The sequence below is a fragment of the Zea mays genome, chromosome 9 (genome assembly GCF_902167145.1).
Source record: "Zea mays cultivar B73 chromosome 9, Zm-B73-REFERENCE-NAM-5.0, whole genome shotgun sequence".
In the NCBI taxonomy this organism is placed as follows: domain Eukaryota; kingdom Viridiplantae; phylum Streptophyta; class Magnoliopsida; order Poales; family Poaceae; genus Zea; species Zea mays.
In genome coordinates, this window is record NC_050104.1 from 133,120,909 (window position 1) to 133,134,220 (window position 13,312).

The 13,312-nt window shown below is 47.6% G+C and overlaps 1 protein-coding gene across 1 annotated transcript; it reads left to right on the forward strand.

Moving 5' to 3' along the window:
- Positions 1–11,131: 11,131 nt before the first annotated feature.
- Positions 11,132–12,602, forward strand: LOC100278142 (uncharacterized). The gene has a single exon (NM_001151515.3). It carries the CDS (start codon positions 11,255–11,257, stop codon positions 12,380–12,382), a length of 1,128 nt encoding a protein of 375 aa, NP_001144987.1. The 5' UTR covers positions 11,132–11,254; the 3' UTR covers positions 12,383–12,602.
- Positions 12,603–13,312: the final 710 nt, after the last annotated feature.

The following is a 13,312-nucleotide window of genomic DNA, read 5'->3' on the forward strand; positions in this document are numbered from 1 at the left end:
TTGGTGATTGATGCCAACACAAACCAAAGCAAATATAGAAGTGCATAATTGAACTAGTTTGCATAATATAAGTGCAAAGGTTGCTTGGAATTAAGCCAATGTAAATACTTACAAGATATGCATGGATTGTTTCTTCATTTTTAACATTTTGGACCACGCTTGCACCACATGTTTTGTTTTTGCAAAAATCTTTTGTAAATCTTTTCAAAGTTCTTTTGCAAATAGTCAAGGGTAAATGAATAAGAGTTTGCAAAGCATTTTCAAGTTTTGAAATTTTCTCCCCCTGTTTCAAATGCTTTTCCTTTGACTAAACAAAACTCCCCATAAATGAAATCATCCTCTTAGTGTTCAAGAGGGTTTTAATATATCATTTTTGAAATACTACTTTTGAAATACTACTTTCTCCCCTTTTGAACACAATAGGATACCAATTGAAAAATACTCTTTGAAAACACTAAGTTTGTGAAATTGGTGGTGGTGCGGTCCTTTTGCTTTGGGCTCATATTTTCTCCCCCTTTGGCATGAATCGCCAAAAATGGAGTCATTAGAGCCCCCTAGAACTACTCTATCCTTTTTGGTCATAAATAAATGAGTGAAGATTATACCAAAGATGGAGAGATGATGCGGAGCGTCGGCGAAGGATGAGTAGTAGAGTGGAGTGGAAGCCTTTGTCTCCGCCGAAGACTCCAATTCCCTTTCAATATACCTATGACTTGGTTTGAAATACACTTGAAAACACATTAGTCATAGCATATATATAAAAGAGACATGATCAAAGGTATACTTATGAGCTATGTGTGCAAATTAACAAAAGAAGTTCCTAGAATCAAGAATATTGAGCTCATGCCTAAGTTTGGTAAAAGTTTGTTCATCAAGAGGCTTGGTAAAGATATCGGCTAATTGATCTTTAGTGTTAATGTATGAAATCTCGATATCCCCCTTTTGTTGGTGATCCCTAAGAAAATGATACCGAATGGCTATGTGCTTAGTGCGGCTATGTTCGACGGGATTGTCGGCCATTTTGATTGCACTCTCATTATCACATAGCAAAGGGACTTTGGTTAATTTGTAACCGTAGTCCCGCAGGGTTTGCCTCATCCAAAGCAATTACGCGCAACAATGACCTGCGGCAATGTACTCGGCTTCGGCGGTTGAAAGAGCGACCGAATTTTGCTTCTTTGAAGCCCAAGACACCAAGGATCTTCCCAAGAACTGGCAAGTCCCCGATGTGCTCTTTCTATTAATCTTACACCCCGCCCAATCGGCATCCGAATAACCAATTAAATCAAAAGTGGATCCCCGAGGGTACCAAAGCCCAAACTTAGGAGTATAAGCCAAATATCTCAAGATTCGTTTTACGGCCGTAAGGTGGGATTCCTTAGGGTCGGCTTGGAATCTTGCACACATGCATACGGGAAGCATAATATCCGGTCGAGATGCACATAAATAGAGTAAAGAACCTATCATCGACCGGTATACCTTTTGATCCACGGACTTACCTCCCGTGTCGAGGTCGAGATGTCCATTTGTTCCCATGGGAGTCTTGATGGGCTTGGCATCCTTCATTCCAAACTTGCTTAGGATGTCTTGAGTATACTTCGTTTGGCTAATGAAGGTGCCCTCTTGGAGTTGCTTGACTTGAAATCCTAGAAAATACTTCAACTCCCCCATCATAGACATCTCGAATTTCTGTGTCATGATCCTACTAAATTATTCACATGTAGATTCGTTAGTAGACCCAAATATAATATCATCAACATAAATTTGGCATACGAACAGATCATTGTCAAGAGTTTTAGTGAACAAAGTAGGATCGGCCTTGCCGACTTTGAAGCCATTAGCAATAAGGAAATCTCTAAGGCATTCATACCATGCTCTTGGGGCTTGCTTGAGCCCATAAAGCGCCTTAGAGAGCTTATAGACATGGTTAGGGTACTCACTATCTTCAAAGCCGGGAGGTTGCTCAACATAGACCTCTTCCTTGATTGGTCTATTGAGGAAAGCACTCTTCACGTCCATTTGATAAAGCTTGAAGCCATGGTAAGTAGCATAGGCTAATAATATGCGAATTGATTCAAGCCTAGCTACGGGTGCATAGGTTTCACCAAAATCCAAACCTTCGACTTATGAATACCCCTTGGCCACGAGTCGAGCTTTGTTCCTTGTCACCACACCATGCTCGTCTTGCTTGTTGCGGAAGACCCACTTGGTTCCTACAACATTTTGGTTAGGACGTGGAACTAAATGCCATACCTCATTTCTAGTGAAGTTGTTGAGCTCCTCTTGCATCGCCACCACCCAATCCGAATCTTGTAGTGCTTCCTCTACCCTGTGTGGCTCAATAGAGGAAACAAACGAGCAATGCTCACAAAAATGTGCAACACGAGATCTAGTAGTTACCCCCTTATGAATGTCGCCGAGGATGGTGTCGACGGGGTGATCTCGTTGTATTGCTTGGTGGACTCTTGGGTGTGGCGGCCTTGGTTGTTCATCCTCCTTGTCTTCATCATTTGCATCTCCCCCTTGATCATTGCCGTCATCTTGAGGGGGCTCATCTCTTTGATCTTCTCCTTCATCAACTTGAGCCTCGTCCTCATTTTGGGTTGGCGGAGATGCTTTTGTGGACGAGGATGGTTGATCTTGTGCATGTGGAGGCTCTTCGGATTCCTTAGGACACACATCCCCAATGGACATGTTCCTTAGCGCGATGCATGGAGCCTGTTCTTCACCTATCTCATCAAGATCAACTTGCTCTACTTGAGAGCCGTTAGTTTCATCAAACACAACGTCACAAGAAACTTCAACTAGTCCTGAGGACTTGTTAAAGACTCTATATGCCCTTGTGTTTGAATCATATCCTAGTAAAAAGCCTTCTACAGTTTTAGGAGCAAATTTAGATTTTCTACCTCTCTTAACAAGAATAAAGCATTTGCTACCAAAAACTCTAAAATATGAAATATTGGGCTTTTTACCGGTTAGGAGTTCATAGGATGTCTTCTTGAGGATTCGGTGTAGATATAACCGGTTGATGGCGTAGCAGGCGGTGTTGACCGCCTCAGCCCAAAACCGATCCGGTGTCTTGTATTCATCAAGCATGGTTCTTGCCATATCCAAAAGAGTTCGATTTTTTCTCTCCACTACACCATTTTGTTGTGGAGTGTAGGGAGAAGAGAACTCATGCTTGATGCCCTCCTCCTCAAGGAAGCCTTCAATTTGAGAGTTCTTGAACTCCGTCCCGTTGTCGCTTCTTATTTTCTTGATCCTTAAGCCGAACTCATTTTGAGCTCGTCTCAAGAATCCCTTTAAGGTCTCTTGGGTTTGAGATTTTTCCTGTAAAAAGAATACCCAAGTGAAGCGAGAATAATCATCCACAATAACTAGACAGTACTTACTCCCGCCGATGCTTATGTAAGCGATCGGGCCGAATAGGTCCATGTGTAAGAGCTCCAGTGGCCTGTCACTAGTCATGATGTTCTTGTGTGGATGATGAGTGCCAACTTGCTTCCTGGCTTGGCATGCGCTACAAATCCTGTCTTTCTCAAAATGAACATTTGTTAGTCCTAAAATGTGCTCTCCCTTTAGAAGCTTATGAAGATTCTTCATTCCAACATGGGCTAGTCGGCGGTGCCAGAGCCAACCCAAGTTAGTCTTAGCAACCAAGCAAGTGTCGAGTTTAGCTCTATCAAAATCTACCAAGTATAGCTGACCCTCTAACACTCCCTTGAATGCTATTGAATCATCACTTCTTCTAAAGATAGTAACACCTACATCAGTAAATAGACAGTTGTAGCCCATTTGACATAATTGGGATACGGAAAGCAAATTGTAATCTAAGGAATCTACAAGAAAAACATTGGAAATAGTATGGTCAGGTGATATAGCAATTTTACCCAATCCTTTGACCAAACCTTGATTTCCATCCCCGAATGTGATAGCTCGTTGGGGATCTCGGTTTTTCTCATATGAGGAGAACATCTTCTTCTCCCCTGTCATGTGGTTTGTGCACCCGCTGTCGAGTATCCAACTTGAGCCCCCGGATGCATAAACCTACAAAACAATTTTAGTTCTTGACTTTAGGTACCCAAACGGTTTTGGGTCCTTTGGCATTAGAAACAAGAACTTTGGGTACCCAAACACAAGTCTTGGAGCCCTTGTGTTTGCCCCCAACAAACTTGGCAACTACCTTGCCGGATTTGTTAGTAAGCACATAAGATGCATCAAAAGTCTTAAACGAAATGTCATGATCATTTGATGCATTAGGAGTTTTCTTACTAGGCAACTTAGCACGGGTTGGTTGCCTAGAGCTAGATGTCTCACCCTTATATATAAAAGCATGGTTAGGGCCAGAGTGAGACTTCCTAGAATGAACTTTCTTAATTTTGCTCTCGGGATAACCGGTAGGGTACAAAATGTAACCCTCGTTATCCTAAGGCATGGGAGCCTTGCCCTTAACAAAGTTAGACAAGTTTTTAGGAGGGGCATTAAGTTTGACATTGTCTCCCCTTTGGAAGCCAATGCCATCCTTGATGCCAGGGCGTCTCCCATTATAGAGCATACTTCTAGCAAATTTAAACTTTTCATTTTCCAAGTTATGCTCGGCAATTTTAGCATCTAATATTGCTATATGATCATTTTGTTGTTTAATTAAAGTTATGTGATCATGAATAGCATTGATATCAACATCTCTACATCTAGTACAAATAGAAGTGTGCTCAACGGTAGATGTAGAGGGTTTGCAAGATTTTAATTCTACAACCTTAGCATGCAACATATCATTCTTAGTTCTAAGGTCGGAAATAATAGTAGTGCAAACATCAAAATCTTTAGCCTTAGCAATCAATTTTTCATTTTCTACTCTAAGGCTAGCAAGAGAATCATTCAATTCCTTAATCTTAGCAAGCAAATCATCATTATTATTTCTAAGATTGGGAATTGAAGCATCACAAACATGAGAATCAACCTTAGCAATTAATCTAGCATTTTCATTTCTAAGGCTGTCTATAGTCTCATGGCAAGTGCTTAGCTCACTAGACAATTTTTCACATTTTTCAACTTGTAGAGCATAAGCATTTTTTACCTTAACATGCTTTTTGTTTTCCTTAATAAGGAAGTCCTCTTGAGAGTCCAAGAGATCATCCTTCTCATGAATAGCACTAATCAATTCATTTAATTTTTCCTTTTGTTGCATGTTTAGGTCGGCAAAAAGGGTACGCAAATTATTCTCCTCATCACTAGCATTATCATCACTAGAGGATTCATATTTAGTGGAGGATTTAGATTTAACCTTCTTCCTTTTGCCGTCCTTTGCCATGAGGCACTTGTGGCCGACGTTGGGGAAGAGGAGTCCCTTGGTGACGGCGATGTTGGCGGCGTCCTCGTCGGAAGAGGACTCGGTGGAGCTCTCGTCGGAGTCCCATTCCCGGCAAACATGGGCATCGCCGCCCTTCTTCTTGTAGTACTTCTTCTTTTCTCTCCTCTTTCCCTTCTTGTCGTCACCCCTGTCACTGTCACTAGATATAGGACATTTTGCAATGAAATGACCAGGCTTACCACATTTGTAGCATACTTTCTTGGAGCGGGGTTTGTAGTCCTTCCCCTTTCGTTGCTTGAGGATTTGGCGAAAGCTTTTGATGATTAAAGCCATCTCCTCATTGTCGAGCTTGGAGGCGTCAATTGGTTGTCTACTCGGTGTAGACTCCTCCTTCTTCTCCTCCGTCGCCTTAAATGCCACCGGTTGCGCCTCAGACGTGGAGGGTTCGTCAAGCTCGTTGATCTTTTTTGAGCCTTTAATCATGCATTCAAAGTTCACAAAATTCCCGATAACTTCCTCGGGGGTCATTTGAGTATATCTAGGATTACCACGAATTAATTGAACTTGAGTGGGGTTAAGGAAAATGAGTGATCTAAGAATAACCTTAACCACCTTGTGGTCATCCCACTTCTTGCTCCCGAGGTTGCGCACTTGGTTCACCAAAGTCTTGAGCCGGTTGTACATGTCTTGTGGCTCTTCCCCTTGGCGAAGTCGAAAGCGACCGAGCTCCCCCTCGATCGTTTCCCGCTTGGTGATCTTTGTTAGTTCATCACCCTCGTGCGCGGTCTTGAGGAGGTCCCAAATCTCCTTTGTATTCTTTAACCCTTGCACCTTGTTGTATTCTTCCTTGCTTAGAGAGGCGAGGAGTATGGTTGTAGCTTGAGAGTTGAAGTGCTCGATTTGGGCCACCTCGTCCTCATCATAATCCTCATCCCCTATGGATGGTACCTGTGCTCCAAACTCAACAACATTCCATATACTTTTGTGGAGTGAGGTTAGATGAAATTTCATTAAATCACTCCACCTAGCATAATCTTCACCGTCAAAGGTTGGCGGTTTGCCTAATGGAACGGAAAGTAATGGAGTATGTCTAGATGTACGAGGATAGTGTAAGGGGATCTTACTAAACTTCTTACGCTCTTGGCGTTTAGAAGTTACGGAGGGCGCATCGGAGTCGGAGGTCGATGTTGATGAAGTGTCGGTCTCATAGTAGACCACTTTCCTCATCCTCTTGTGCTTGTCCCCACTCCGATGTGGCTTGTGAGAGGAAGATCTCTCCTTCCCTTTGTTGGAGGAGCTCTTCTTCTTCTCCTTCCTCTTGGTGCGGGACTCTTCCGATGAAGTGCTCCCGTGGCTTGTAGTGGGCTTTTCACCGGTCTCTATCTCCTTCTTGGCGTGATCTCCCGACATCACTTCGAGCTAGGCATGGGCAAAAAGAACCGGAACCGAGGAACCGAACGGAAATAACCGAGAACCGGAACCGAACTAACCGAACCGAAGGAACCGTTATGAATTTCGGTTCTGGTTTTTTGAGAACCGAAATAAATGAGATATTTTCGGTTCTGCACTCCAAAGAACCGAAAGAACCGAAAAACCCAAAAGTATTAGATTCAATTTGTTACATGTGTTTGTAACTTCGGATGTTGTGTTATCGACTTATGTTGAACCTCTAATCATCCATGTATTATCTATGAAATTATAGTCATTGTGCACTTGTCGTTGTTTGTGGGGAGATGTTGCTGAAATTTCTCACAAAAGTTGTCGTTATTCATAATTTTAGAGTGGCTGTTACAGTTCGGTTAGAACCGAGGAACCGAACCGAAGAACCGAGAACCGAACTAGTCGGTTCTAATTTCTTTATCTTGCTATTTCGGTTCTAGTTTTTGAAGAACCGAATTTCTACGAGAACCGAGGAACCGAACCGAACCGAACCGAAGAACCGAATGCCCAGGCCTACTTCGAGCGGTTAGGCTCTAATGAAGCACCGGGCTTTGATACCAATTGAAAGTCGCCTAGAGGGGGGGTGAATAGGGCGAAACTGAAATTCTCAAAAATAATCACAACTACAAGCCGGGTTAGCGTTAGAAATATAATTGAGTCCGCGAGAGAGGGCGCCAAACAAATCGCAAGCGAATAATGGAGTGAGACACGCGGATTTGTTTTACCGAGGTTCGGTTCTCTCAAACCTACTCCCCGTTGAGGAGGCCACAAAGGCCGGGTCTCTTTCAACCCTTCCCTCTCTCAAACGGTCCCTTGGACCGAGTGAGCTTCTCTTCTCAAATCACTTGGGAACCAAACTTCCCGCAAGGGCCACCACACGATTGGTGCCTCTTGCCTCAATTACAAGTGAGTGTTTGATCACAAGAAAGAATGCGAAAGAAAAGAAGCGATCCAAGCGCAAGAGCTCAAATGAACATTACAAATCACTCTCTCTAATCACTAATGCTTTGTGTGGAGTTGGGAGAGGATTTGATCTCTTTTGGTGTGCTTTGCAATGAATGCTAGCTCTTGTATAGTGGTTGGAAGCTGAAAAACTTGGATGCCATGAATGTGGGGGTGGTTGGGGTATTTATAGCCCCAACCACCAAACTTGACCGTTGGTGGAGGCTGTCTGTCGATGGCGCACCGGACAGTCCGGTGCACACCGGACATGTCCGGTGCCCCAGCCACGTCACCAGAGCCGTTGGAATCTGACCGTTGGAGTTCTGATTTCTGGGCCCGCCTCGATGTCCGGTGGCGCACCGGACATGAACTGTGCAGTGTCCGGTGCGCCGGTATGGGCGCGCCTGCCTTCTGCGCGCGCATTTAATGCGTTGCAGGTAGCCGTTGGCGCGAAGGAGCCGTTGCTCCGAGGATGCACCGGACAGTCCGGTGCACACCGGACATGTCCGGTGAATTATAGCGGAGCATCCTTCGCGAAATCCCGAGGCTGGCGAGTTCTAGAGCCGCGTCCCGTTGGAGCACCGGACAGTCCGGTGAATTATAGCGCGCTGGCTCTGGATTTTCCCGAAGGTGACGAGTTGGAGTTGGAGTCCTCTGGTGCACCGGACACTGTCCGGTGGTGCACCGGACACTGTCCGGTGGCACACCGGACAGTCCGGTGCGCCAGACCAGAGGAGCCTTCGGTTGCTCCTTTGCTCTTTTGTTGAACTCAATACTTGGTCTTTTTATTGGCTAAGTGTGAACCTTTTGCACCTGTATAACTTATACACTAGACCAAACTAGTTAGTCCAAAGATTTGTGTTGGGCAATTCAACCACCAAAATTATATAGGAACTAGGTGTAAGCCTAATTCCCTTTCACTTAACCGACTCGCTGCTACCATCAAGCAATAGGCAAAGGAAGCCTCACCATCAACATTTGTGGCTATCATCGGCCACCAACCAACATCTGTCCTTGTCGTCCTCTTCTTTCCATCCTTTGGGATGCCCTAGCCCCAGCTCTTGGGGGCCTCCACGAGCACCCTAGGAAGGCAGGCATGAAGACCATGACTGGTGGCGGATGGAGCCTCGTGGTTGCACAAATAGAACCACTGGCTATGCTAGACCTTATTAGAGGAGCATAGCCACAGCGGGATGTACCCCTTAGATCGTGTCCCTCGCAGGTGAATGCCTTCACACCCAATTTGGGTCACCATCGCTGGGGCATACGACATCGACAGCTTGTGGAGCAACTCGGCCGTGAAGAAGTAGCACCAAAGGTGGAAGTGGGGAGACATCCCGAAATATCCCACGCATAGGGCAACGAAGGCACCCAAATGATGCACCCTGTTAGGGTTCAGATGATGCAGCTGGATTCGATAATGGTGGAGTAGCCCCACCAAGAAAGGATGGGGAGGCATCACAAGACCGCGCTCATGAAAATGCACGAACGAAACCACAAAACCCGACGACAGATTTGGAGCATCTTCCGAACTAGGGAGCATGAAATCTCCCTCATGGAGGAGCCCACATGAGAGAAGGGCGTCCAGACGACTTTGGTCGTTTAGTGGGCGGCTCCAAAAGCCCATGGCAGCCCGAGAGCAAGCAGTGGCGGAACGGGAGGACGACGGTGAGGAGGGAGCAAACGAAACCTTAAGAAAATGGATTAGGTGAAGAAGCCAGACAACCCCGAGCCAAGGATAGCCGACCCACCAAATTGCGATCGCCCGAGGGCCTGCACCGGTAAGTAGTAAAAGAGGTAGTAAACTGACGTATCGCCGATTTTGATGTGTAGAGCAGGGTCAGCTATAACACGCGTCCCGGAGGCACGCGACCCACAAACTTGACAGGCGAATTGGGTGAAGGTCCCTTGACACAGGAAGAGACATCGAAACCCAATTGTTGTCAAACCAAGACCAGATAAGATGACTCGACCCATCTTTTCATATTCAATACTATCTCACACTTACCGGGAAAGGCTCGGCAGACCCTCGTCGACCCATTACCCCGAGGCGGCCCAACTGATCCTGTAAAACTTGGAGTTCGAGGGTCGGCCCACAAAGGGTTCGCGACCGCTCCCGAAAACCAAGAGCAAAAGGCGATTATGAAGTGTGCACCGCAACGCTCAATACCCTAGCGCACGAGTGCCAAGGACACTTCTAAATCGTGTATGACTCATGGGTTATCGTGGAGAGAGGCAATGAGCCATCGGACCCGGTCGAACAGGGTCAACAGCTATATGAGTCGAAACTTGGAGATATGGGGATGGTCCCCAGCGAACCTAGTGCCTGGATCCTATAAAAGGAACCAAGGCTTCACTCGGATTACACATTTGTACTCACCGAGCGCCATGTTCTCGACCATTGAGGGAAGTATGGTACTGCTCACCCTTCCCCTTCCGGCAGACAGAATGCACAGGAAGTAGTATTAAAGTTGGGGCGCACCCCTCAGACGGATCCCCTGTAACGAACAAGGGACTCGCGACTCGCTCCATAGAAAGAAGGACCCGATCGAACATGCCAATCGAGGCCCACCGAGCGCCATGATCCCTTAGGTTTTAGTACACGAGCCAACTCTGTTTCTTAGAAAAGAAATCGTTTCCTTCTCTTGCTTCGTTAAAATATTTTCCACATCATCAAAATGCTGATATGACAACATAATAAATTCTATGGAAACTGGATGACTTGGAGGGTGGGGCTAACCTAAGGACATGTACAACCCAAAGACTCTAGCTCGATTTTCCAAGTACAAGAGACAGCTAAGAGACCACATAATACAACTTTGAGCCCCTAAATCATAAATATAGTTTAAGACACAATCCACCCGATTGGTTTGCTATGCACGTGTGACCATCCTTGCGCGAGCTTGGCTGGCGGGATACTGTTGTTTTGGGTGAATGTGAGGATACAGAGAAACAGTCTTAGGGCTTGTTCGTTTCGCCGTTAATCCATGTGGATTGGGTGGTATTGAGTCGGTTTAATTCCATAGCAAGTCAAAATACATCCCAATCCATCCCAATACACACCAATACACATGGAATTGAAATAACCGAACAAGGCCTTAAATGGCTTGGTTTGCATCCGCCCATGCAAACCAACTTGATTTTAATTCACTTAGTTCTCTAAAGACCCCTTAATAAATGTCTCATTTAATTAGGTTATACATATCCCAAGTCTCTAAAAATCTTTGAAGAGACGTCTTATTTAATTAGGTTGCACATGTTCTAATTGCGGGTGGGAAGCCCAATCGAATGGCCCATCAACACAGCTTCTTAATTTCCGCCTCCAGTTCAAGTGTTGATGGTGATTGGGGCAGCCAACTCAGGAGAAGACGGGGCGTGGAGCGTGCCAACGGGTTACCCCCGGTCCCAACAAAAACTGACCGCTACTCGGCGTAGGCTAACCAAACCAAACCCCACCAGGCCACCCAAGCGCAAAGCGCTAGCGATCGAACTCGAGCCCAATCCAGCGGAAACCCCCAACCCTAGCTCCCGACTCGAGCCGATCGACCCCGATCCGATCTAATGTTCCCCACCGTCGACGAGCCCTCCGCCGCCGGCGCCATGGTCTCGTCCTCCTTCCCTGACGCCGACGCCTACGGCAACGGCGACTCCGACGGCCTCGACTTCCCCGTCGACCCCAACCCCAACCCCGTCTTCTCCTCCCCGGCCGCTGCCGCGGCCCCCGGGTCCGCTGGCGCGGCTGGGGAGCGGCGCCAGCTGTTCCAGCGCCTGTGGACGGACGAGGACGAGATCGTGATCCTGCGCGCCTTCGCGGAGTTCACGGCGCAGCGTGGCACCTCCTTCGCGTCGCACCAGTACGACACCACCCCCTTCTACGAGGACATGCGCCGCCGCCTCAACACCGGCTTCACCAAGAACCAGCTCGCCGAGAAGATCCGCCGCCTCAAGCGCAAGTACCGTAACTGCGTCGAGCGCCTCCGCGTCGCCGGCTCCGGCTTCACCTTCCGCTCCCCGCACGAGCAGGCCATCTTTGAGATCGCCCGCACCATCTGGCGCCCCGCCTCCGACAAGCACGGCCGCGACTCCGACGACGAGGGCGGCGGCGGCAACGTCCACGACGCCACCTTCGCCCCCTTCGCCATCGACGCCGCCGCCAACGGTGAGTCCGCCAAGTCTTCCAGGCCACGCCGTGGCCGGCGCCGCCGCACGGGCGACTTCCCCGCCGACGCGGTCGCGCTGCCGCCGGCGCCCATGCCGATGCAGGTGATGACCGAGGACGCGCTCCCGTCGTTCCCGCAGGCGACTGCGGCGGCGGTCATGAACGGGGGCTGCGGCCTCATCGTGGACCCAGCCTCTGGTCTGCCAACCGCGCTGTCATCAGCTGCGGCGGCGGCAACGGCCGTGTCCGGCGGCAGCACCACGGAGAACCCCATCCTCACGGCGCTGTTCAAGGAGATGGTACGCGCGATGCTGAGCGTCGTCGGCAGCGGCGGTGGCACCACGGCACTTCAGGGGCTGGAGCCACCGCCCCCTATCGCGGGGGTGCCGATGGAAGGGGAGAAGTGGCGGCAGCAGCGGATCCGGGAGCTGGAGGTGTACCTGCGTCGGATGGACCTGCTGCAGGACCAGGCCAGGGCGGCGCTGGAGGAACTCAGGTCCGCGCCGCACGCCGGGGGCATGAACACTTGATTGTCTTGGGTTCAGCAGCTCCTCCAGCGTCGCGTCTTCTTGCAGATAGCGCATCGTCCATAACCATTAGAAAGAAAGGGTCATCTTACTGGTAGGTTTCTCTAGGCTCGAGCAGCAGTAGAACAAGGTGTTTTCGTCTGTAATCCTGATTTTCTGTCTGCGCTGCAGACTAGCCGCGCGTCGTCGTTCTTATTTATATAGAGCAACTGGTATAAAGAGCTTCCTATCGTGCCCTATTTATCCTATTTAAAATTTATATACAAAAGAATGTGAGATGAGGTATTGCACTTTGCAAACAGTTGTAACAGTCACATCACATGAGTACATGATACTGTCTGAAGACTGACGAAAAAACGAAGCCATACTTTGGTCCTCGGAGTCGGAGCATCGTCGTGTTCAGCAAACCTAGTCCTTACCATGGATGGACTCATGTGGTGCTTTCACTTGATGCAAATGAGCAGAAGCTGTAGGCCTTTGAGCTGATGAATGAGCAGAAGCTGTAGTCTTTGCAGAACCAACCAAATGTGGACGTGTCTTCTGTACATACATCTGAAGTGGCTTCAACCCATGTCAATTGGCTGCATTTCCCTTGTTACTGCCTGTTGTAAACTCAGAATGAAGCTTATTATGTGCTTCAGATCATCTGAAATTCTGAGACATTTGACTACATTGACCATTACTGGCACCAAACTTAAGTGTTGCATTTCTTGGTCTAGAAGAGCAGGTCTGGTGCAATGGTAGGAGTTCTCGCTGAATCAACAGATCACAGGTTCAAAGCAGTCTTTCTGTATTTGGGAGAAGACTTAACACTTTTATCTCTGCTTTTATCTCTCCTCCAGAGCCCACTCATGTGGAGGCCTCCGGCATTGAGAGCCTATCATTTTTACAGTCACACATACCATAATCGAAACGAACCCTGCTGCTATGTGA